Below are 26,591 nucleotides of genomic sequence, written 5' to 3'. Positions count from 1 at the left end.
CTATTTTCATTGATGTAAGCGGCTTTGCGTAATCGAGGGCGCGTTTTGGAATGGCTTCAAAGTGTGAATATGGGGAGGGACAGGCGGGAAGCTATCACTAGAATTTCCGAGAGCAATTTCTTATCTGTCTTTCTTACGTGTAGGTCTCTTTTGAATTTTCTTTTAATGGCATTGTGATTTATGCATATACTTATGTGGAAGTTCAAATTATTTGTGTATATCCTTCAAGCTGGGAACTAGAAAAAGAAACAGCTTTCTATGCCCGTGGACGTGTATATGTTCGTGCTATGCCTACGGGTCAAAAGCGGTTTGCTTTGAGTTCTTGATTATATTTCTCTTTGGAAATAGCGAATATCAAAAGCAGTCTATGTTTCCAGACTTTCCAAAATTCTTCATATTATAACACGGGGCCTCTGAAGTTGTTAGCGAAAATGAAAAGGACGAAACGTTCATCCACTCGATCAGAAAAAGGTACCTGTAGTGCTTGCGTTACTAAAATGTTAATCTAAATTGTTGGAATGTCTGCCAGTCTGCACATAACGACAGCGAATTTTCGTAAATATACTCTTTCAGAAATTTAGGAAGTTTACACTAATCGACTGCTTACAATCATCTTTGAATTAGATACTAGTCAGCACTGGCATCTTAAAAGCATTTGTGTTACTCCTTAATAAATGATACATTAGATTAATTAGTTTAAATCTGTTGAACACGTTCGTTGGATCAAAGAAAGTTTACATTTGACTTTACTTTCCAGTTCCATCGTCTCAACCAGCAAGCACCAGCTTCCACAAAAAATGCAAAACTCACCTCACCTATTTGCCACTTACGGGTAAAAGTGTGTATTTGGATGTCAAAGATTCTCAGCAAGCAAAAGTACTGGAGATGAAACTCAAGAGACTTGGTGCTGTAAGTTAGTAATAATGGAAAGCATATATCCAAGAGAGATGCTAATTTTTCTATATTATCTTAAATACTAGATTTCTTTGGAGGACCCAAATTGTGAAACATATGTGACATACATCTCCTAAAAGTTTATGCATTGACTGTTTTAGTTGACTATAAATCTTTTTGTTTTGTATTTTACTAAAGTTTTGTCACCATTCCAAGTGCAGAAAACACAATCATTTGTTTTCAAACTGACTGTAAACATTAAGATGGCTGTAACAATGGTTACTAAATCTAAGGTATTGGTCTTACATGTTGCCATCTTTGTAAGAAAAGCCTACATAGGCAGACTTCTTGCAGATCAAGCTACCAGAATAGCTATTTATTAATGAAAGAATAAGTGCTACGTGCTTACAACAGTGGTATCTAGTTATACTTATTAGGCTTAACATTCTTGAATTATTCTTCGGAAAAGTTTGTTTAAATCTATCACTGTAGCCCCCTGTGGGACCCCGGGGTATGCTTGCCTAACGAGCATTGTAAGAATAGGGTCCCTGCCATCCAGCCAGGCATGTCGTAAGAGGCGACTAAGGTGGACACCTCACCTAGAGGTAAAATAGGTTGTGGTAGGGCTAACAACCCCACCATGTAAAAAAAGCTTGTTACAGAAACTGAAACCAGAGAATTAGTCACAGATGGCGAAGGTAATGAAGCACACCAGGCGACTGGACTTATGACGGACGACAGCCAAACCCGAGAGGGAGCTGGCGCACCGACAGCAGATTTACTGAAGCCGAGGCAAAAGTTGAGGGTGGGGTGCTGGAACGTCCAGACCTTGTACCAGACTGGCAGGATGCACCAACTAGTCAAGGAGTTTGACAACTACAACTTGGACATCCTGGGAGTCAGTGAGGTCAGATGGACTGGCACCGGAAAGAGGAGACTATCGTCAGGACATACCATCTTGTTCTCAGGAAGATCAGACGGTCAGCACTCTGAAGGAGTGGCACTACTCCTCAACAAGAAAACTGAAAAGGCACTGCTGGAATGGAAGCCTTATGGACCCAGGCTTTTGAGAGCAAGATTCCACTCAAAGTACACCAAGCTAACAGTGCTAGCTTGCTATGCACCAACAAATGACTCCGAGGCAGAAGACAAGGATGCTTTTTACGATCAGCTCCAGGCAGCCTCAGAAAGTGTTCCAGCCCACGATATGTTGCTCATCATCGGCGATCTCAATGCCAAGGTGGGAAGTGACAACACCTGCAGGGAGCATGTCATGGGCAAGCATGGAATTGGAACCATCAATGACAATGGAGAGAGACTGGCAGACTTTTGTGAAGAAAACAACCTACTGATTGGAGGCACACTCTTCCAACACAAAGACATCCACAAGGCAACATGGACATCACCAGATGGGAGCACAAAGAACCAGATAGACCATGTCATCATCAACCGAAGATGGAGGAGCTCACTTCAAGATGTAAGAGCTTACAGAGGAGCAGACGTTTCCAGTGACCACACTCTTGTGATAGCCACAGTTTCCCTGAAGCTACGTCGATCACGAGGAAAACAGGCACGTCAGCAGAGACTGGACTCTGGCAAACTGAAAAATCCAGCCACCGAAAGGGCCTTTGCTTTGGAAGTAAAGAACAGGTTCCAGGCACTAGGAGACCAACAAGAGATGACCTTAGACGACTTCAATCGAGTCTTACAGGAATCAGGAAGGAAAATACTGGGCTTCCAACGGAAAAAGAAAGAACAGTGGATCAGAGAAGAGACATGGAAGAAGATAGAAGAGAGAAAGTCAGCCAAACAAAGAATCAACAGCACTAGATCTGAACGTCTGAAGGAACAACACAGACAAAGTTATACAAAACTAAACAAAGAGGTAAAGAGGATGACCAAAACCGACAAAAGATACTACATAGAGAAACTGGCAGATGAAGCAGAAAAAGCAGCTAGCAAAAATGACCTGAAGACACTGTACAAGATAAACAAACAGCTAAACAACGGGTTTAAGAACAGTGATGTGCCAGTGAAAGACATGAACGGTAATGTCATCGAGGGAGAGGCAGGAAAACTACAGCGCTGGAGGGAGCATTTTGAGTCAGTTCTCAACAGACCAGATCCCCCTCAGCTTGCAGACATCCAGCCAGCAGCTATAGACCTTGACATCTGCACAGACCCGCCAAGCCTGGAAGAAGTGACAGCAGCAGTCAAGACAATGAAGAGCGGCAAAGCACCAGGGGCAGATGGAATAACAGCAGAGATGTTGAAAGCAGATGTGAATGTGACAGCTCCCAAGCTGACTGAAATCTTCAGGCAAATTTGGGAATCAGGACAGGTCCCTGATGCGTGGAAGACAGGGCTCATCTTCAAGTTACCCAAGAAAGGAGATCTTGGAGACTGCAATAATTGGAGGGGCATAACACTTCTTTCCCTCACCAGCAAGGTCTTTAGCAAGATTGTTCTGTCAAGACTGACGGCAACCCTTGAGAAAGACCTCCGACCACAGCAAGCGGGATTTCGCCCAGGGCGATCCTGCTCTGAACACATCTTCATTCTGCGTCAAATTCTGGAGCAGAGCAACGAATGGAACACATCGCTGTACATCAATTTCATCGACCTGGAGAAGGCTTTTGACAGCATCCACCGCGAGTCCTTATGGAAGATCCTGAGGCATTACGGAGTCCCTGCAAAACTTGTTCAGGTCGTTGCAATGCTGTACAGCGATTGCAAATCCCAGGTTGTCTGTGACACGGAGCTCACAGACCCCTTTAACGTCAGTACTGGGGTGAAGCAGGGCTGCATTCTGTCGCCGTTCCTCTTCATCTTGGCCATGGACTGGATCATGAAAACTTCCACAGACAGTGAGAGGAGAGGGATCAGATGGACCATGACTATGACAGCAACAACAGCGCTGGAAGACTTAGACTTTGCTGATGACATTGCCCTGCTGTCACACTGCCACCAAGACATGCAGGAAAAAACAAAGGCCTTCTCAGAAACAGCTGGAAACCTTGGCTTGAAGGTCAGCACAAAGAAAACGAAAAGCATGAGAGTGAACGCCAGAGTCCAAGACAGCATCAAACTAAATGGAGAAGAGATTGAGGAAGTTGACAGTTTCACCTATCTTGGGTCCAAAATGTCAAACACTGGGGATGCGGAGGTGGAGATTCGAGCCCGACTGGCGAAAGCCAGCCAGGCCTTCGCCTCACTCAGGAGCACATGGAAGGCAAAAAACATCAGCCAGAAGATCAAGCTGAGAATCTTCAAGTCAAATGTGATCAGCACCCTCCTTTACGGATCAGAATCATGGAAGATGACCAAAACCATCAGTAACAAGCTTGACGTCTTCCAAAACAGATGCCTCAGGCGCATACTTAACATCTTTTGGCCAAACACCATCACCAACGAAGAACTCCACCGAAGAACTGAAACCGAGACCATCACCACACAGGTTCAACGAAGGCGTTGGCGATGGATTGGACATGTGCTCCGCCAGCAGACAGCAGACCTTTCCAGAGTCGCCCTACGATGGACTCCAGACGGCCGAAGAAAACGAGGCCGCCCAAAGGAAACTTGGAGAAGAACAGTGGAAAGGGAGATGAAAGGAAAGGGCTGGACATGGGGTCACCTGGAGAGGGTTTCAGCTGATCGACATCGGTGGCGGACTCTGGTTGAGGCCTTATGTGCAACCTGATGCACGAAGAGGAATAGATAGAATAGATAGATCACTGTAGCACCAACCACTTGAGGTTGAGGGGGGAAAAAAATCTGGATAATAAAATGTATCTATTGTTTTCACACAAACATGTAATTTTTTTTTTTTTATTATTATTATTCATTGTGCAGAAAGTGGAAGATTTCCTCAGCAAAGATATCAATTATGTCATCTCCCATTCAGCACCTGTCAGATCTCAGAGCAAATGTCAAAAAGAAGGATATGGACCAGAAAGCCCAGCCTTTGTTAATACTCCAAGTCCTTTTAGTGCTGTACCCTCCCCTACTTCTACGGTGGCCAGTGCAAGGATCATTCCCGTAAGTTGAACTGTGTATAAATAAATGTACAGTAATCTCTCACCTCATCACTCCCCACCTTTCACAGCTTCACTATTTTGTGTGTTTTTATAAGAAATTAATGGGGAAAATGATTCGCTGATAACTTGAATCACTATGATAAAGCATCAGATGTATTGTTGTTGAGTAACTGTTGATACTAAATGCCTGTTCACAAACGTGAAGCATATGGAACCTTGGCTGTATTCGCTGGTTTTTTTCCTGGATTCCAGATGACAAGGGGTAAAACCATGGCTCAGATAGCCTGTGCGAACCGCAGCCCTAGTGTGAGTTCTTAGCTGTTGTGTGTAGAGAGGTCTAAACTTTAACATATGCATGTGTCTCTAAAGGAATCTGCAAGAATGAATGAGATAATGCAAGAAATCTAGTTGTTTGGTTATGTTCTTTCTAGTTATTGATGCTTCTATTTTATTTATATATTTTTGGTCTGTTTTAGTTAATTGGGCATTATTGACATGCACTTATTGTACAAACCAGTTAAAAAACAGGAAATAATGGACTATACTTTTTATATTTTGTGTTATCTCCACTCTTTTATGGTACCTCTGTGTGAAAAAAATAAGTTGTGTTATTTTTTTTTAAATACAGCCAAACAGTGTTGCTTCCAATGCAGAGAAGTTGGGCATCAAAGTAGTCACAAGTGAAGGTGAGGAATGTTTGCCTTTTCTGTTTCCTTGCACTTTTGTTCTGTATGCCATCACTTAATTGAAATGCAGGTGCAAAAACAAGAAACATTTTAAATAAAGCAAAGCATGGGAAACAAGCAGCAGTGTTTGATCCTATCTTGGAAGAAGTTTATTACCAGGGTAAGTGTGGGTGCCAGATATTGCTGCTAAATCAAACACTGGTTAATGTTTGGAATGAAGGACAGGGTAGTAGACAGTGGGAAGATCTAGTAACATTTTTAAGGAATTTTCGGCATGGAACTGAGAACCTTTATTAACCATGATTTCCTTGAGTTGCAAATTGTTTACATTTTTTCTTTTATTCAGTAAGTACAACATTCAACACCACGATTACTACTATACCACAAACTTGTCATGCAAAGACACTTCATTCTTTAAAAAAACAAAGTATAGAAGAAGAAACAGAGGTGGACATGGAGGTAGGAAGAAAACACGTGGAGAAAGAGTGATGGGATGGTTGGAAGTAATGAGGATATTCCAGCTTCCACTATTTGTGTTTATAATAATAGTTGCATGTATGGTTTCCACAGTAATTCACACAGGTCTAACTTGTTACTTAATGTTCTATATCTTTTTATGCTCTTTCTGTATTTCACAGTCCTCAGAAAAACTTGTACAGAAGGTATACTGGTTTTCCATTTGCATACATGTAATATTTTGCTGGCAAGATGATTAGGTTTAACACTTTGTCACTAACAAATGTCATCTTGCATCCCAAATAAAATGTTTATAATTTTTATATTTCAGTTAGCTTATCATCATAGTTTAAATTTACAATACGATCCACATCGACGGAGAAAGTGATACCTAAATATTAAAAAATTCCTGGGTCCCAACAAAAATTCATATCACACAAGAACCTTATCTGGAAGTTTTTCTTACTGTCTATCCATATAGCTTGGACTTTTAGACCTGACATCTTTGCAAAGACTGTGAGAATTTTAACATTTTCTGTAAACAATTTTCACTTCCAGACACAATGCTATATCATGTGCAAATTGTGATAATAAAAATTCGTTATCTTGCACTTTTACATCTCTCACATTTTCATGCAACATAATAGATAAAATATTTGTGCGTAGCAAAATGAAATAAGGGGACAGGGGTTCCCGTTGTTTCACTTCTCTACATTTACAGTACCATGAAGGATACATCCCACTTACCAAAATGCATGAGGATATGTCTGAATAGAAAGTATACCCATTTTCTTAAATCAGGTCCAAAATGTAAGAAGTTCAGTACTTTGTTAATAAATGACCAATATATACCATCGAACACAAATGTTACATGTATGTCCAGATTACTGGCCCTGGTTTGCTGCATTGACAAATGTGTGCATGTGTGTGTGTTTCAGCTGCTTTGAAATGGCTAGACAAAGAGATGGCAAAACTGGGAGACGCTCTTGAACAAACTGCTCAGGTGTGTAATGGCTCCTTCCCTTCCAATCCAAACTTGCTATAGAATTTTCTCAGAAATACTTCAACTTTACCAGTTTCATGATCACTAATCTGTGCTGAACCTTGTTTCGATGAGTTATTCCTTATCCTTGATAGTCATATGGCATCAAGGGGAAAGGATAATGTAGATTTCCCCTTTAAATGTTTGTGATTATGAATGAATCTAAAGCTTTAGCATATTTTAGAATTTTTTTACATTGATTGTGCATCCTTTTTAATTACTCTTGAATGATCATTGCACAATTTATTTTTTTGAGCAATCTCATCACGAGTCAGAAATCTCTTACAGGACTCGGAGGCAAAGAAAAAAAGATCAGTTGCCAAGCGCTGTGAGTAAAGTTCCTGCTTACATACAAGTTTTGAAAGACATTTGGTTTTAGTGGCAGTTTAAGCTTTACACTGGTAATTAAACAAAAACTACTTTTTTGAATTCAGGCATTATATTTGATTTTAATAAACTGTTACTTTATGTTTGCAAAAGAAACTGCTATATGTGGTGAAACAAATTATTTCCATAAAAATAGCTTTGTAAAGAAAAGGTATTGACCATGGTCCAGACATTTCAAATATTTCTAGCACACTTATAAGCACTAATCACTGTCTAAATGGCCATTTTATCTTACGACAACAGCTCAGCAGCTGCAGGAACCATATATCAAAGTGGAGCCTGTTGACATGCATCACCGTCCTGTTTACCTCAATCTAAACAAGTGGCCACGTCTCAACGTGAACACTCCTCCATGCACTTGTCCATTTGATGGACACGGGGTGACATTTATTCAGCGCTCAGGCCGAGGAGATCGGGATGGCAAAGCATCAATTGGCAACTGGCCTTTGCCACCTTCGCAGCAAGGAGCTTCTAAGCAGAAGTAAACATCACTGCTTATAACAGTGTTCTTATTTGCCTGCATAATATGAACTATTTCTCTCCTTTAGTCAGTTTAGAGACATCCTGTCAGGTACAGTTTATTCAAAATGTATTCTTCAAAATATCGCTCTGTTATATTCCAGCTGTGATATCTTTGGTTCTTTATTGCTTTAAGGGTAGTCCAGTGATTAATGCCTGTCACAAATATATCAGGGGTTGGCTTTCTTTGGTTTTGCTCTCAACTTGGGCATATTCTTCTTTCTCTGCATGCTGTGATATAGCCATAGTTGCTGGTTCAAATGTAAAACACTAATTCCATCCTCCCACCCTTTGTGTTATAAATGTTTTACATTGGTAGAGTCATAAAGTTTGTGTCTTAAGATGGTAAAATACTTATCTGTGCATTTCAGAGAAGAGAGCTTGCGCTTGATTGGAGTGCCAATTGTGACAGCAGGCGATTTGCGTAAACAGAGGGAGCAAAAGAAACAAACTCACCGTCGCCGTGGCTTTTGTGAATGTTGTAATACCAGATATGAAGACATGAAAGAGGTACTACCTTCCATGTTAGCTACTAATGATAATAAATTTGCTAAATTTTCACTTGTTTTGGCTGGATTACTTTGGCAGAGTGTTTGGTAAGTAGGGGTGGAGGGTTAGATGTTAGTACCTATACAATCATAAAATGTCAAATTTTTCTGTTTCAGCATGTGAAAGACAGAGCTCATGTGGATTTTGTATCTGACAAGCACAACTATGAGAAATTAGATGAAGTCATTTCTCAAGGGCCCTCCATTGCAGATTTTCTTCAGTCTGTTCTTCTTAGCCATTGCCAACTCCAGGCTGCCAATCGACCTGTTAGCATCAGGTACACAGAACAGCTATGTGTGAACATTTTTGTGGTTGAGAATGACCAGACAAACTAGCAAATTCTGCCTTTGCAGCATTTTTTTTATAGTTAATATTCTAACTCGTAACATTTGATGGTAAGTTAATGTGTGGGTGCATCTGGTATTATTTTGTACTAATGGGGAAAAAAGCAGTTGTTTTAGCCTTCAGTGGCAGAATTTTAGGAGAAAATTGTGGTCTTTTTTTGAAATAAAATTTAATATACTAAGTACGGACAATTAAACTGGTGATGGGGTTTGGGGTATATTTACAGTTATGTGGTCTGCAAGGTATATGTTACAATTTGCAAACTGGTGGATTTTTTTTTTTTTTTTTTTTTTTTTTTTTTTTTGTGGTTTTATTTGATATGGTGTTTCTAATTGTGCTTGGCATTTCTTTGATTACAGCAGTTCTGCAAATAGTGAATCAGAGCTGACAACAGAATCAGGAACATTTCTTAAAATGGGACATCAGACAGTAACTGCAAAGCAGATTGGTAGGGCACAAGATGACATCTGCAACAACCCTCCAGCTGTCTTGATAGCAGATGATGACTGCCACAACTACAAAGCAAAAGACTGGGAGAGAGGTCACATTCCAAGGACTGGTAATTGCATTGTTAATTCCAGAACTCAAGAGCAAGTCTCCTGTGGTGCAACTCATGGGACAACTACAGACCGACTCCCTTTAGCTGCAGTCGTCATTCGAAGACCAGGAGCCAAAGCAGCATATGGCTCACCAGTCAAAGTGCGGACTGAAGCCAGCAGAAATCCTGAGCTCTGGAGCAGAGATTTGAGGCCAGTGAAGGAAAGGTCTTTGGTCTTTGGAAACTCTCCCCTGGGATGCCTACAGGCTGTGGTGGAAGACAAGGGTAGGAACCAAGGTTTGCTTTCAGGTAAAGGTAACAGTGAACAAAGTAAGGAAGGTGTGTTATCTGTTCTGCCGGCAGGACTGATAACTGGCAGAGTGTGTGTATCAAGTTTTTCAGCAACTTGTGATGAAGTCAGGGGCATTGTCAACTCTGCAGATAGTTCCCCACTGGAACTAAGAAATAATCTGAATCAGAAACCTGCCAGTCAGAGGCGAGATAAAAGATCTGGTAATGTGCTGAGTAAGAGATCCACTTCACAAAAGCTTGGAAGCTCAACAGACTTGCAGACAGGTGCTATGCTGCCAGAGGAGAATGGCTGGTGTCATCACAAATCAGAAAATGATTCTCACAAAGCTGACAAGGAGCATGTCATGATCAAGGAAGGTGGTTTGGATTTTGTGGAAGATGCTAGACATACAGAACTCCTTTTGCAGAATTCTTACAAGAGATCTGAAGTTGAACATTCAGAGCGTAAACCACATGTCATGACAAAAATGACACCAGAGAATTGTGGTGCTCAAGACCAAGATCATGAAATCAGCAGCAACATATGCTCTGTTACAGAACATACTGCAGAAAGTTTAGACTGGGCACAGTCACCACCCCATTTTGTAGCCAGCCCATGGTCAAAGACCTGTAGAAAGCGAAAACTCAGCCACAGTCCACAGTTCAAATCTTGTACATGGGAGAGAAGCAACCTACAAACTCCAGAGAAACAAATGAAGAAGGCATCAGTTGATGACCATCGTGTTTCCCCTGTCTTCCCCAGATCTCAGGTGCACTGCTCAATGCCCATTTTTGTACATATGAAAGAGTCTTCCAATGCCAAATGCAAAATCTATGTCGGCGAAGAAGATACTGCTGAAAGTGATGAAATAAATGTCTTGGGAAGTATGCATGACATCACAGCACACACTAATTCTCCATGTCACCAAGCTAATTCTCCAGACAATGTGGTGCTAGTTGAGAAAGAAGGCAGCATTAATGAGGAAGCCATTTTTAGTGGTCAAGCAGTTAATGGTAATATTGAGAGATGCTGTGTAAGAGAGTTGTCAGATTGTAAAACAGACTTAGAGAAAGTCAAAGTCTTTCAAAAAGTTGATTTTGGACTTGAAAACAGGTCTGAAGAGTCTGGCATCGAAAAGCATTTCAGCACACACCAGATAAGCAGAGACAAACAAGACAGTGAAAATGGAGGGCTGAGCAGAGCGAAGGAAAAAGTTGTGCCATTGACGAGAACAGCAAGTGTTTCTAAAGTGTCTGCTCTCAGTTCAGCCAAGAAGGTCAAGCTAAATGGCAGCTGGCAATTATTAAGTGACCGCAGTCTGTGTCGCCTGTTGGAGAGTGAAGTGGATGCTCCACCTTTCCTTGGATTCACTGGAGACGACGATGGTCTGTCATCTGATCTAACTTATGTGGAAGCCTCTGAGTTTGAAGTCAGTGACACTGAAGAGTATGAATGGGTGTTTGATGAAATACCCCAGGGGTTGCCTGTTGATACTTCCAAAGCAGTTGGGGTGGAGACTTTTAATTACTTCCTGCCAACTCTCTCTTCTCCAGACAAGGCTTCTGACTCCTCTTGGGAAGATGCTTGCAACTTGTACCTCAGTGAATCTGTTAACAAAAAGTTGTTCATCAGTAATAAAAGTTCTGCAACAAGCCCTTCATCCAAGGGATGTAGGAAGGTGCAGAGACAAATCAAAAATCACATTAGCCACAAGGCAGTGGTTCAATCTCCAGACAAACCTCACTTGACTGTACCTCTGGATGGGCACACTCCCACCAAACTCAGAAAAGATCCCAACACTAAAAGCAGCAGGAAAGGTAAAGGCATTGAGAGAGTGGATGCAGAGATTCTGTTCAACTACAGCAGCCCACATAGAAATAACATAGTCTTCAGCCCTTTACAGGTCATCAGTGGGAACATAGTGAGATCATCACTAGATCTATCTGAACAGACACAAGAAGGCAGCCATAGATTGTTGCCCAGGCGCAGAAGGCTGGACTGGAGTTGATCATATTACAAGTGTGAGGCTGAAAAAATCTCTGATGAATTCTATCAGCTATACGTGTTCTAGGTTATGTAACGGCACTGTTTTTGTAAACTGAAGCTCTTTGAAAAAAAAAATTACTTTGGTTCTGACAGACTTGTTTGGAAACGATGCTGCAGATTCTGCATATTTAAAGAAAACAACACAAGAATCAAATTGATTTTCATATACTCAGTCCAACACTAGAAAAACTCCCCATTAACCCAGCAGTAAATGGGTTAGCAGTTTATCCACAAAAGTGGTGTTAGAACTGGGCTGGGCTTGCCTGCCTGCTATGGTGTGGCCTGTCAAAGGAATTCCTTTTCGCTATTTTAGTGGTTATCGATGGAATTCATAATTTTGGAGTATGTTGGTCTCCCCAGTTGAATAATTTTTCTCTGTATTCTTTCATTTTATGTGTTTTGTATATAATTAGCATTTCCTAAGTGCATCTTAAAGTATTAGGTATGTGCATTCTTATGAGTAATGGGTGTTTTTGAAGCTCACTATAATGTATCCAAGGAAAACTGCCGCAGACATTGGAGTAGAGGTAGTTGTAAGATCCCATATGTGATATGTCATGTCTACCTCTACAATGCAGTAATAAATATGTATTTTGACATGTTCTATAGAGACAATAGACTATTGCATTGTTACACATCACATTAGTGATTAGGATGTATGCGTATTACTTTTATGCTATACAGCTGTTGGGCAGAAATCTGGCTTCAAGAATGAGTATTTAAATAGTTGCACAGAATCTGGCTATACTTGGTAGTAGAAATCTGGCCCAACTTTTTGGAGGAAATCTGAGCTGTGCAGAGCGTTGTACATACGTCAGGAATCTGTCCAGTAGTGTACATAGTCCACAAACCATGTAGTCCGGAAGTACATCACTGCATCCTTCAGAAAATGAATATCTGTGCTACACATTAGGAAATATATTACAGATCTCCTGTCAGAACAGACTGATGTGATATGTTCACCATTTGCTTCTTCTTGTTGTTGTTGTTTTTTTCAAATTCTTGTTTTAAAATCGAGTGTATGGTTATTGTGAATATAAGCTGTTTCAGTTATTGATGTTGGCATAGTAATGAATGATAAAAATAAATTGATGATCTTTACCTTGTTACTTCCAGGGCTGTATATTTGCTGTTATAATGTTGCAAGCCTACGACCAAAATTTGTAGTCTTCCCCTAAAAATTCGTTTACTCTTTTGTTGCTAGAATTTAATGTCCTTTATAGACATTCAGTTCTGGAATAGGTCTGCTCTGCCTGTTTTTAATCCAATGACTTCATGAACTCTAGGCTCACATTAATAGACAGGTCTACCCTGAGTCCATGAATGTGAGCCACTGTCTCTGGTTAGATAATTTAGCTTGGGTATAAGCAGTAAATATGAGGCCTGGTAAACAGCATTCGAGGGCCTAATCTTAAGCCCATCTGCACTGATTAATTTGAATTTCATCTCTCTGGGCTTAAAGAAGGATTCAGAACATCAGAGGCAAAGTAGCCAACAACCTAGGGGTTACAGTATTACAAATTCATTCCAGTATCAATACTTTTGTTTCTTTGCTCATAGCCCTTGTGTGTTTTATCTCATCGTCAGTTTTGACTCATTAACGACTTTAGGTTGTGCATATTGATTGTTAATGTTTGTGTTATCTGTGGCAACCAATCTTGATTAAGTTAATGTATCATTAAAGATGAAATAAAAATATGTTAGCAGTTCTGCATCTTCATTTAATGCATTTTTGTAAGGGGTTACATGAGTACGTTAAAAATATCAGCGTCACAAAAAATTTTTTTTTTTTATTATTGCACATTTGATTTGTAAGAATAGCATATATCTCTTTGTATGTACATGTGAACATAATTGTAATTGCAATTTTTCCTGTTCTGGCATTAGATTGAGTTTTGTGCATATGTACAACTGAGAAATGACAGTATTTTCCCTCTGTGCAAGTATGTGCACACAAAATTGCTGACCAGGTGGGGCCTGGTTCTTAGATGTATTATACAGGTCACAGCGACTGGTGCTAGAGATTATATGGTTGTGATTTCCTTTTGCTCCTTGAAGCACTAATTGTACTATTCAGAATACTCTTAAGCAACAGGCCCGAATCAGTTCAGAAGACGGATCTTCAGTGACTAGAGTACAGGGGCTCTTATAAGAGTATACAGGAAAAAAATTAACATTTTCTGATGGTAATTGTATATGGCAAATAGTTGTACAGTGTCACATTTTCAGATGTTAACATTTTTGGATGTAATTTATTGGTGTGCGTGCTCTTTTCATAAGCAGCTCTAAAATAAGTGTTGGTAAAGTTAGCATTACTGCCGTGTTTGGTACATTTTGAATAATACATTGACATTGTTTACAAAATAGAAATAAATTGTTAAGCAACTGATGTGTTTTGAAAGATGTTGAGTTTGAGCACTTTTGATGAGATTCTCTTTCACCCTCATTTGGGGTGGTCATAGAAAAACCCCGAAACTGAAGTTATTCACACTGGAGTTATTGATCAGTGTGTTATGAACCAAAAGGGAAGCTAGATTCTCTAGGGACTATAATCTCATTAGGAAGCCAATATACCCCTGTCAAGGAAGCAATATGTCAAGCACCTATGGACCTGATCCTATGCTATTGCCCCAGATGACATCTCATGTGATACACTAGCACTACCTAGTGAATGTGGACCTTGTCCTATCTATATAGTTAAAGACCAACCTGCGTTTTCTTCAGACATCAGTAACCATTAATTATCTGCTACGATTCACACCTGTGATCACAAGCGATGATAACAGTGTACTATGTGTACTACAGTGTACTAGGCATGGCACACCATTCACATTGCCTGCAGTCAACACCAGAGATAATGAGCAACAGGATTATTTGGACGGTGACAGTCTGCATTTCTCGTAGTTTTGAACAACTGCTGCTTTAGCATAAGAAATGCAGGCTTTCAACATTCGAATAACCCAAACTGTCGATGTGATTGGTGTTGACGGCTGGCAATGTGAATGGTGTACCAACGTGACGCAATACACTGTTAGCGTGAAGTAGTACACTGTTAGTGGTACTCATTGGTCGCAGGTACGAATCTCATACTTTGCTAGCGGTTTATTAATGGATGGGTTTTGGAGCTGAAATTTACAGGTTAGGTTTATATCGCCTCTATCTACTGATATCTGCAAAAATTGCAAACCATTCAGGTTGGTCTTTAACACGTGTAGATACCCAAATCTGGAATAATAGTAAAGGTTAGATAAAACTGTCAAGACATAATTTATCACCAAAAAAGGTTCTTTGGCATGAGTGTAAGCTTTAATATGTAGGATCACTTCATATACAGTCTCAATTACTGTCAATTGTTTTCAAACAGTATCAGCCCAAGCATAATTTGACATACTTCTTGTGTAAGCTGTAATAAGTTTGGATGCTATTTCAGGAGGGAAATCTGACAACACATTCAGGGAGAAACAAAAGCCACTCCACTGCATCACTTAAGAATCATTTATTCAGTAGTTTTTCCAAATTTTGTTCCACCTTCATGAAGGTGCAACATCACCCGAGCAGTAACTGGATGACACAATGTTCACACCAATAAACATAATGGCAGCTTCAACCAGACCGTGACAAACATCAAGAGAAAAGCAGTCATAACACGTTGACAAAGCACAGTGCAATGTGACTGATGCAGCAACTGTTTCTGTCCTTCAGAGTAAATGCATTTCTACAAAATGTATCATTTTCCTTGACATGCAGTATTATCTGCAATCTTCACCATAAAATATCACTTGTTATCTTAAATCCATGGGAATAAAAAGAATTATAAAGAATGCACTCGTGTGCCATATGCATGTTGATGTGTGCATGCATGTATGCGAGAATGTGCATGCATGAATAGAATGACTACAAGACTATACGATTCCACTGAAAAAGTGACAGAAGTGTGCTGCCATAACCCCAACCTGCCGGTCATGCACTCTGCCTACTCTACACACTTTACAAGGTGTTTCACAGTCTCAACTGGAATGCTGCCTTCACGGTGAAGTTTGTACATAGAGGTATGAATCAGTGACTGAGATGATTATATATTACACTGGCATACTTCAGATAAAACTGAAGGAGAAAAAAAAAAATCTGTACAGAAATGAATGCAAGAAACCGAGTCCCAGCAGCCACAACTATAGGTGATGATTCTAATGCAATATACCAACCTAGTCTATACAGCATCTTAATGTATCAACTATGAAACTTACCAATTGATTTGGGACGCAGGCCCATAGTAACACAGCTCTGCACAGCAGCCATAGAAACATACCAGTTCAAAACCATTTTTAAAAAAAAAGGCATAAAAAGAAAGACCTACGAGCTGTAAAACCCATGTTCTTGTATGTTGCTGTGCCTCCGTTGGCTCCTCAGCAAACACGCAATAATCACGACTGTTATAAATCAGCCTTTATTATCATATCAGACAGCTTTTAAAACACAGGAACTGATTAAGAAACATCTCACTCGCCAATTAGTGAACACATACCACCTCATTAACATCACAGATGCAGAAATCCCCTGGGAGCAGCAAACAAGTATGACAGCTATCATCCTGCTTTCACTGTGAGCTAGGATAGGGTGGGAAGTCAGCAATTCATGGTATACAAATATCTTGCTTTTTTCTTATTTTTTGCCAGACTGGCTTAAGGACCATAACAAGACATACTGTCAAGCATGTTACTGGCAAATTCTGTTAATAATGTACTTAAGAAAGAGGATGGGGGAAAAGGGCTGACATTAAGTGGTATGGCTTGTTTTACTACCAATGAACTACATGGCAAAAGAGCAAATAATTTCTTTTAAATGTTAAGACTAAGTCAACAAAGGTAATTTGTGACTGATGGACCGAGACACCCCCCAGTCATGATGCTGTCACAATTTACTCAATAGTTTTTCCAAACAGAAGCAGCAAAAGTGGTTTTAATAATGTACTATTACTAGTAAAAAAGCCATTGTAGCCAATACTTTCCAATATAACTGAGTGGCAATGATGATGCATCAGCCATCATGCTAGCACAAAATTTGTTCACCAATGTCCACAGGCCATGACTTCTCTGAAAAGACAATGCTTGATGGACTGTGTAAAAGGGAAATCTTAGAAAAGTGAAAAAGTTTGAATGAAACAAAGAATGATTTCAGAATCAATACTCCACACAGGAAGGCTTGAAAAGATGTGTAGAAAACTATTTCATACAAATATACGTTGCATTTACTATCTTTTTTTCATAACTTTCAACAAAGAGATCTTTTTTACAAGGTCATCACCATGTAACACAACTGTTCTCTCCATACACAAATATACGAGCACACACACTATATATATATATGTTTGTAAACACACACACACACACGTGATTTATAGGAGTTCCTTTACCTAAAATCATTCTTTTTATATTCACGTAATATAACACGCACTTGCAAACCTACAGAACCGACAAATTATCAGCAGCCACTTGCATACTCTGGACTGCCCAGCAGAAATGACTTCAGAGATATGAAAAACATTAAGAAAAAGTATGCCCTGACAACAAGTGTTGAATTTTTGGAACAGTGTGTACAACTTGCATTATCCCAATCATTAAAAGACCAACTGGCTGACATGGGAAACTGGAGCAGCTGGAGTTAGGAGGGCAATTAACACTTTCTTCACTCCTTTAAACATGATGATGGTCTACTTAGTATGCCGTTGATTTCACTTTTCACTGCTGGCACCACTCTGATACAAAAGATCCTCTCTTAAAAAACATTATATAGAGTACCACAGACAAAAAACATTTGGAGAGCCTATTTCTGTGGGGGGAAATTATGTAATCACTAAGCAGCACAGAAAAATAATTGGCAACTGTGCAAGTTATAACTGAGGAAAGCAAGTTCATCCACTTAAACCATAAAAATATTTTGCTGAATTTTAAATTTAAAAAAAAGCCAATTACACATAGTTGTTTACTGCTTACTAGTTAAGATAACCAATCTGTCATAGGGAAAAACAAATGGCAACAAGAGGTTTCTTGTGAACTTGTCAGGAAGAAAACTTTGAAGGAAATGTAAACGATGCCTTAAAAAAAAAAAAAAACCCAGAAAATTTAATGACAGTGAAAGTTCTCAAAAACGATTTAAAATCAAGGCTCTTGCAGAAAGTGCTATCTTGTCTGCAAACAAAGTGGAAATGTATAAGGAGTCATCTAGTATAGCTAGAAACAGCACATTCTCACTGTACCATTGGACCATCTCAGCATTCCTTGCATACCAGTTGGATCAGGATAATTATCAAAAAAATTTATACACATATATTGTTAAAAAAATCTGCTTTATATGTTGCTACCAAATGTTATTTTCCTTCAAGAACGTTTAATGGGTAAAAGAAATACCATTTCTGCATGCTGCAATAGCCCAATCTCATAATTGAAAGCTGTATATTTTTAAAATGGTAAATGGAAATACAGGAAACTGTCATGCACATCAATGATTTTTTGGCCTCAATATTGTAACATGATTAGCCCTTCTTTTAACTTTATAAACGTGGGTGAAAAACAGCAAAAATGATGTTCCCAGACTTCAATTCTAACAACTAACAAAATAAATAAAATCAAAACACAAACAACAAAGTATGATGCTGGAAGAAGAAATAACAGTCATAAACCTGAAATCTTTATGGAGTACCACAATGTTTACAACAGCCCAAAAATTCATAAATAAAACAAGGGGCGTTAAATGGGCATTTGCAATTGCCCCTACATCTGTAACTGTACCTGCGGCTCCAAACACATCAGCCATTTAATGATAAAAGTTGTACACTGAACTATGCACATGAAAACTTCACTGTGCACTGTCAGAAACGGATTTTTAAAGAGACCAAACCAGTGCAGCAACCAAAGATCTGGCTAAGGTTTACTTATTTACTACAACTAGGTAGTATTCACAGCATGTATGCTATATTTATTTCATCTGAAAATGGTCATGCACATACATCTGTGCTTACTAAGGAATGGCCTTTTGGGGTGTTTAATATTCAACATGTTGAAAAAAATCATAACTTTGAAATATTTAAAAGCACTTTGCAAGTTTCCTCTTTCACACACATATTTTCTTTCTAAATAACCCAAAATTTAGTAAGTGGATTAAGCTATTTTTAAGTCAACAGTGCACTATGAATTAATTTTCCTGAAATCTTATCTCTTGTAGGACATTAATTGAAAGGTTAAAATATGATGTCTATTAAACATACAAAGCCACAGATATCTTCAAGCTAGCCAAAAAATATTTGTTTTAAAAAAGTCAGGGTTTTTAAATTTAAAAAGTACACTGCAAAGGTTACTATTCTACAAACTTCCTTTAAAACCACAAGGCTCAATTATCATCACAAAAGACACGGATTAAAGCCCCCACTTTCTCACTACACTTCACTATTTTTTTTAAACTCTTTTCCCATTAATTCCGAAATTCATTAATCATTTGAGGTTACAGCTAAAACCAATCATTTTTCTTACATGCAAGGACACTAGTATAAGCTGCTGACATCACACACTCACTGGACCTATTGCTTGGCAACAGCTGGATGGTCAGCTAATAGGAGCAATTTTTCTGAGTGCTTTTTGTTATCAATTTAGCTTTTTCTTCCTTGCTCCTGCTAAGTGTTATGATATCTATCAATTGTATGCTCTCTTTTTCCAAAGTGACAAGATATAGTCAATATCTAGTGTGTATAATGAGTCACTGTCATTGGAACTAGGCTAAGAGACTGTTGAGCACAAAGAATTAATAATAATTTGTCCAATACACAAGATGTGGACTTCATATCATCAATGTAGAACACCACTGTAGTACATCTGAAGTTTTACAAAATAACCAAACTATTGCAAGATGGAAAAAAGCCCAGGGCTATAAATCTCTCCACATGGACTACCCCTCCAAAAAAATAAATAAATAAACTTGAAAATTTATTGTATCAACAAGCCCTGTTAGGATGGTGCAACAATCAGAGACAGCATAACACACAGAACTATTCTGTACTTAATTGATTTTTGCAAAATTCATTTACCTTCTTTTTTTACCTTCACAAAATCTTGACAGTGTCAGAAATTGAAGAACCAAAAGATGAAACTAAAAATCTAGACTGCAATTTATGTCAGCTCATTCCAAATCAGATGGACAACACCAGATGATCACGAAGTACTCTAAGATGTTTAAATCAGCTAAAAAAAAACAAACCTCATGTATTCTCCCTTACATGCAACAGCCGGTTGTAACAGTGTAATAACATTATCATTTTGTAGAACATTATTTTCTAGCTTAAACCTCAGCGTTTTCTTCAACATGGACGATGAGACTTTTTTTTTGTTTGGTAGGTTGTTAGTGAAAACACATTCACACTTTAGATTACTTCCATCCTCTGACACATCACTTCTCTCCAGCACATGCACCTATGCATCCACACACACTGGTCAAGGAAGATTAAAATTGTAGTATCAGACTGCAGCAAAGTGGCCCATTCCATCATGAATGCTTGCCACATACATTAAATGAGCTGGCAGTAGGAGACAAAGTTTCAGTGATGCACATGGTTAAAGCAGAAGAGTGGATGTGCTATTAGCCACCACTGGATTCAGCTGCCATTACCCGGTAATCATGACAGTCAGGCCCAGAGGATGTGTATCACCCCCTCCCCTTTGTGAGGCGGCCTGGAACAGAGTTTACCAACTGTGCTGGGCATGAACAGATCCACTATGGCAGTCACAAGTCCTACGGCTGCTGGGCAGGGTCAGCTTCCAAAGCCCATCAGTGCTGCGTCCATCAATTCGTCATCAATTTCACAAGGTGAATTCACTGGGGCTTCTTTAGGATGTGGGGACGCTGGCGCTGGTGAGTTTTTGCTGTTTGGAGATGGCTTTGTATGAGATGATGGTTCTGATGGAGAATTTTTAACTGTTCGTGCACTGGGGGAAGGGGTGGCTTTACTAGAAATACTGGGACTCACACGCCCCAAACTACCTAATCCTTGCTCGCCAGTCAGCTCCACAACTCGTTTGGGGGAGGGAAGTATGGGAGGTGTGGGAATCCTAGCATTGGTGGCATTTGATGTAGGCATTGGCTTGCTGCTGTTGTGATTTGGAGATTCTTCACAGTCAATAATTAAGCCGCTATCAGGGCTGCTGGCATCACTTAAGGGACTAGCCGGAATCTGACGCGTGCCTGAACTACGAGTTTCACCACCACAACTCCTGCCAACACCGGCACTGCCACACCGCTCATCGTCTTCTGAAGTCAATGTTTTGGGAGTGGGCACTTTAAACACATCACTCTCCACACGTGATTTGTCACGACTGGACTCTCCATTGAATTTGGTTCCACCCATCTTTTCACCACCTTGCACTGGAGAACTACACAAGCCTGGAGAAGCATTTCTTGGACTTGATTTTCCAACACCTGTTCGAGAATCCATCTTTTGTGATGTCTGTGCACACTCTTGGTAGGTCCTGTCTTTGGGAAGGCTCAGATCTAGTCCAACCTCTTCTACAGCCCGGTGGAGAGGCAAGCCCATCTCTTTAGCCAGTGGGCTGGCACGGTCACTCCCAGAACTCAGTCGACTTGCCCTTTCCCCAACAGCAGCTGGTGTTGCTGCTGCTGCCATGTGTGGTGATGTGGGTATGTGTGCAGATGGTGCAGAGAGCGCCATGGCAATTGCTTTTGAAAAAGAATCAATGCGAGCTATTTTTGGCTCAGAGCTTGGTGGAGACAGACCAGATATGGATGCCTGACGTTTGACAGAACCTCGATCCTGCTCACCTTGCCCAATAGCATTCTCTCCATCGGCAGCGCTGCGACGCCGAGCAAGTAGTAGGGCAGCAGAGTGCGTCTGCACATGGGCTAGGTGTGGCGTTTCCTTCGTTGAGTCATTACCAGCTCCTCCAGAAATTGATTTCTCTGCACCCAAACCTTCCCCTGAGCTACTAATAGCCATGGCATCATGCGGCTCTGAGCCAACAGCTGCTGCACTACTGCCGACCTTGGTTGCCAGTTTATTAACTATGGCTGAAAGTGACCCCTTGCGACCCCGTGGGACAGCAGACATTTTGGAGGCAGACATCAGAGGTAAGGCAGCAGATGCATGGGTAGGGTAGGCAGAAGACAAAGCTGTGTTGTTGGGAACAGAGGCAGAAACAGCAGGACAAGCAGCAGATGCTGATATGGTGGAGACCAATGATGGAGGCATGGTGGTGATGCTAGAGGTGGCTTGTAAAGTCTCAGTTCCTGAAGATGCTGCACCAAGAGAAGTGTGACACATACCATCACTTTCTACTGCTTCTGATGCACTGGAAACACAGTTGTTGGTATCTAAAGAAAGGGTGCTTTTACTGAAAGAATCTATGCTGTTCGAAGGGACTAGGTTACCAGTTCCAGGATTTTTACTTAAAGTCCCACCTGCATTAAAGAAGGTCTTTGTAGACTGAGTCTTGCCGGAAACTGACACCACTGAGCTGGCAGTTTTAGATGGAACAGCCTGTCCTGTTCCACTACATGTGCCTGCTGCAGAAGCACGATTTAAGCTCACAGCTGTCACTGATGTCTGCCGCAGAGCCCCGCTGGAACTGTTGGTGTTGGTATTACAATTATTCATTGCTGATGATTTGCATGCTAAAGTGTTTATGGAGTTGTCTGCTGTACTCTGCTGTCCTGAAGGAGAGGATGAGATGCTACTCGGAACATCAGCAGCAGCAGGTTTTGCAGGTGCAGCTGTTCCACTTGAATTGGTAGCAGCATTGCCAAAGGGTGTACTCTGGCGAGGCATTGAAGGTGTTGATGCTACTGCATCATCATTCACCAAAATGTTCTGTTTCTGACCAATGCCAGAGGGGTTTATGTTTCCACTTGAGTTCTGCCGTGGCAGCGAAAGGCTGTCAGTGTTTACACTTGCTGTTTGTCTTGACATGTGAGGCGAGACACCACCCATTACACTGTTGCTGCCTAGGCTCTGTTTCTGTCCCAGCACATTCTGCTTCTGACCAAGTGGGCTTGCTGTTCTCTGACTCGATGGACTAGAACCAGACCTAGTGCCTCCTGGACTTTGGTTCTGCCTAGATCCTAGTGGACTTGAACTCTGACGGGGACCTGCAGAGGATGGACGCACAGGATAACCAGGAGACTGACAAGCCCCTGAAGCCACCCTCTGTTCTCCTGAACTAGCACTACAAGGGGTGCTGGCTGGTCTGTGGTTTGGACTGCATCCTGAAAAAGAATTAGTGCGCTGATGGGACAGAGGTGACAATGAGGGTCTCTGCGAGTTACCTCCCTGGGATCCTGATTGTCTTTGGCTGCTGGTTGCCTGAGATATGCTGGAAGGTCTCTGAGAAGAACTAACTTGAGGGTTTCGCTGACTGCTATTTGAGGGAGAGGTACCTGGGTTTCTTTGTGGGGAATTGCTAGGGAAACGAGAGGTGGTGGGTGTGGAAGGACTTTGGCCTGCTGAAGCACGTGGACTTGACCCTGACCCTGTCCTGGGACATGGATTGGATAATGACCTGTTGATTGAGAGATGGTTGGGAGGAGTGCGGCCAGCACTGCTGAAGGCAGAGTTACTTTTCACTCCTCCAGGAAGTCGCCCACTGCTATTGGGGCTGGAACTGTAACCGCCTGTTGACATCGAGCGTCCCTGACAAGCTCCTGATTTTTGACTGGGACTGGTAATGGAGATGGTGTTGCCAGAGACCTGACCCTTTTGTGCTGCAGTTGCTTGAGATTGCATAGAGTTTTTCTGTATAACATTGCCTTGTAAGAAGCTCCCTGATGCTGTTCTCTGAAGGCTGCCTCCTTGATGACCCGATCCCGACACTTTATGAGAGGCACCACTCTGCGGTGTGGTGGATATTTTCTGGGACATCACATGCTGGCTACCTGATTTAGGAAGACTACCCTGATTTGGACTGTTAGATTCTTTTTGTTGGTTACCACCTATGGCAACCTTCTGATAGTTTCCAGACTGATTCACTGAGCATGGCATCTTTTGAACACTGCTGTGAGCACTCTTTGAAACTCCCACTCCCCCCTGAGTTGAACTGGACTGTTTGTGCTGACTGCCATGGCCAGAAACACTGGCAATTCTTTGTGGCCCACTCTGATTTGGCACACCAGGCCCCTTCTGAGAGTAAGAGTACTGGTTTGGGGATGAGGATACTTTTTGTGGCCCCCCACTCTGATTTGGCATGCCAGACATTTTCTGGGAATTGCTGGATTGCCCTGCAGATCCTGAACCCTTTGGAATACCCACAGAGCTAGCACCTCCAGAGAGTTTGTGTGACATGATACCAGAGGACACTTTCTGAGAACCACTGTTTGAGTTAGAAAGTTTGTTAAGACCTGCTGTGCCACCAACTGCATTTGGAGACGATCTGCTCACAGAGCTTGTCAAATTAGAATTGCCAGGACCTCTACTACCTGCTGCAACATTTACATTCACACTGCCTTTTGGGGTAACATTATTAGCTATAGAGTTACTGCTTGCAACAGTTTTGCTAGCAGGAGTCATCACAGAATTGGCGGATTTTCCTGAACCGGAAGCAGATGTGGAAGACGCAGATGAAGAAGAGAGCTTAGGAATAGGAGGAAGGGAGGCCACGCTGCTGGCGGTAGGTGCATTTGGCAAGATACTAGAGAGAGAAAGTGCTGGCGTGGTGGGAGTGCTAACACCTGTGGTTGCCAAAGTGGACTGACTTCGACGCTCCGACCTTTCAGATCCACCACGACCCCCTAGTAATGACTTTGCAGGTGGAGCAAGTGTGACAGAGGCAGAGGCTGCTGTGGACATGTTAAGTGGTTTGAGGCGTATTGTTGCCTTGGCCAATTTGGGATCACTCTTGCTTAAAGCACTGTTGCTTCCACCAGCTCCAGCTTTCCCGCTGCTCATCTTAGAAGACTTTGTCACAGAAGAATGATACATCTGTGTGGATTCTGGACAGCCCATGTCCTGCAAAACCATGTGCTCACGAAGGTCCTGTTTAGAAAGCACCAATTTTCCTACTAAAGGACTAGATCGCTTTGCTGCTTCATTGATCTTTTCACTCAGCTTGTCTGCCCGCTCTGATATTTTGTCTAGCTTGCTGGACTCTTTGAGAGGAGATGGGGTTTTAATATGCTCTTTTGATACTCGAATCTTAAGTTTTGTCCCAGAGCGATCATCTCCTTCAATAGTTGCAGACCGATACATAGGTTCTTTAACAGACGTGTGGTAGAATTCACCAAGCTCCAGTTTCTTTCTCTTTTTCTCCTTACGAGAATCTTCACGATCTCTTTTTCGCTTTGTGGAATTCCCAGACCCAGATTTGTCTTTACGCTTATATTTTTCTGGCTTGATTGACGGGGAGGTCTCAGGCATCGAGCCAGGAGTGCAGGTTTTTGCTTTGCTTGATATCTGCAGACACGTGGCAGATGAATTAAAGACTGAAAGCCGGTGTTCTGGTTGAGCACTGTAAGCAATTGGTTCGTCCTCCTCTTCATCACTGCGAAAGTCAAAGGTGTTGCTGTTACTAGACTTACTCCCCGCACTTGTCGGTGAGGGAGTTACAGAGGTATCTAATGACTGACTCTTTCCATGAGGTGCACGGAACGGATGTAACTTCAGTCTCATTTTAGGCATCATCTGGTCCTCGCTGTCAAGGGAAGTAATTGCTATGCCTGTTGTAACTGATCCCGTTGACAAGCTGTGTCCAGCCGGGACTGTCTGACCTGTGAAATCAAATTTTTCAAACAGACCAGAGCGTCTATCCATAGCAGAATCAGCACTTACAGAAGGTTTCATGGTGGCTTTCTTGGTGCTGAGTGATGACTTGACATCCATGATATCTGTCATGCTGCTGCTGGATACCACCTTAGGATGTGATGGCACAGCCGCTGCCGGCACTCCAGCACTGCTGGCACCAGGCAGCTGGTGAGGGTGAAAGATATCTTGCTGGTGCTGCGGCTGCTGTAGGAGACCACCAGGGTGCAAGTTTCGATCAATGGTGCTGGTGGCCACCGGGCCATGGCCTAAAAAAGTAGCCAAAGTAGAAGGACCGCTTTGACTGCAGGTGCGAACCTTCACACCTGGAAAGCTGGTGCTACTGGCAATAGGGTCTGGAGGAGATGCCTTGCCCACCTCTCCCGACCCTGTGAGGACTCCCTCAAGAGAGGTAGAGGCATTCTCGTTTTTTGGACCAGACGCTGTGCTGTTTTTCATGGCTGATGGGCTGCAGATTCCTTCAGTTTCATTCAGGAGGAGAGCAGATAGTTCTGCATCTGGGTTGGAATACACAGATTTGCCATCTTTGTAGCTGAAGTTGTCAACTGTGTCCTCCAATTTTTTAAGACTTGACTCAGGCATATTTTCTTCTGTTAGATCGATGATACTGGAACTCTGCCCTTGAGATGGAGGTCGTGGTGGTGCAGGACCCATCTGATGGGGAAACAACATCATTCCTCCAGGCCCTCCTGCAACACACAAGTAATTAATGCATTTTATCTAGCTAGAGAGCCAAACCTATGGATTATAAAAACAGAGATTAATATATTTATTGCAAGCCTTTAATAAAAGCTATCTCAGCACCTTATCATGTATAGCATACACATCTCAAAAGAAAACCTTCTGTTACTTTACAATAGCAACTTTTCAAAAAGAAACTTATCCAAACACAGTACTGGAACTTTGTGCTGTAGGATAAAAATGAACATGTTTCCCCACATTCATGCACAAGTTTTATCTTTATAGCTAATGTAGTTTTAATGTGCACTGCAGAAT

General features: G+C 41.3%; 2 protein-coding genes across 4 annotated transcripts in view; one reads left to right on the top strand and one right to left on the bottom strand.

Moving 5' to 3' along the window:
- Positions 1–33: 33 nt before the first annotated feature.
- LOC112564564 lies at positions 34–15,120 on the top strand. 3 transcript variants are annotated; one of them, XM_025239456.1, is made up of 12 exons: positions 34–139; positions 378–471; positions 758–909; positions 4,747–4,932; positions 5,184–5,237; positions 5,560–5,617; positions 7,012–7,076; positions 7,404–7,443; positions 7,746–7,983; positions 8,393–8,531; positions 8,687–8,847; positions 9,278–15,120. In XM_025239456.1, exons 2-12 carry the CDS (start codon positions 432–434, stop codon positions 11,751–11,753), a joined length of 3,609 nt encoding a protein of 1,202 aa, XP_025095241.1. In that variant the 5' UTR covers positions 34–139; positions 378–431; the 3' UTR covers positions 11,754–15,120. The 3 variants fall into 3 exon arrangements, with proteins under 3 accessions (XP_025095241.1, XP_025095239.1, XP_025095240.1); XM_025239454.1 differs by having other exon boundaries at positions 9,275–15,120; XM_025239455.1 differs by having other exon boundaries at positions 50–471; positions 9,275–15,120.
- A 152-nt stretch (positions 15,121–15,272) lies between these two features.
- Positions 15,273–26,591, bottom strand: part of LOC112564563 (mediator of RNA polymerase II transcription subunit 1-like) — a 30,788-nt gene continuing 19,469 nt past the window's right edge. Inside the window, exon 17 of the mRNA XM_025239453.1 lies at positions 15,273–26,284. Within this exon, the coding sequence (XP_025095238.1) occupies positions 20,586–26,284 (5,699 nt within the window). The 3' untranslated portion in view covers positions 15,273–20,585. The remainder of the gene's footprint in view (positions 26,285–26,591) is intronic.

Source organism: Pomacea canaliculata, linkage group LG5 (assembly GCF_003073045.1).
Source record: "Pomacea canaliculata isolate SZHN2017 linkage group LG5, ASM307304v1, whole genome shotgun sequence".
In the NCBI taxonomy this organism is placed as follows: domain Eukaryota; kingdom Metazoa; phylum Mollusca; class Gastropoda; order Architaenioglossa; family Ampullariidae; genus Pomacea; species Pomacea canaliculata.
This window is presented reverse-complemented; position numbering and strand designations above follow the sequence as displayed.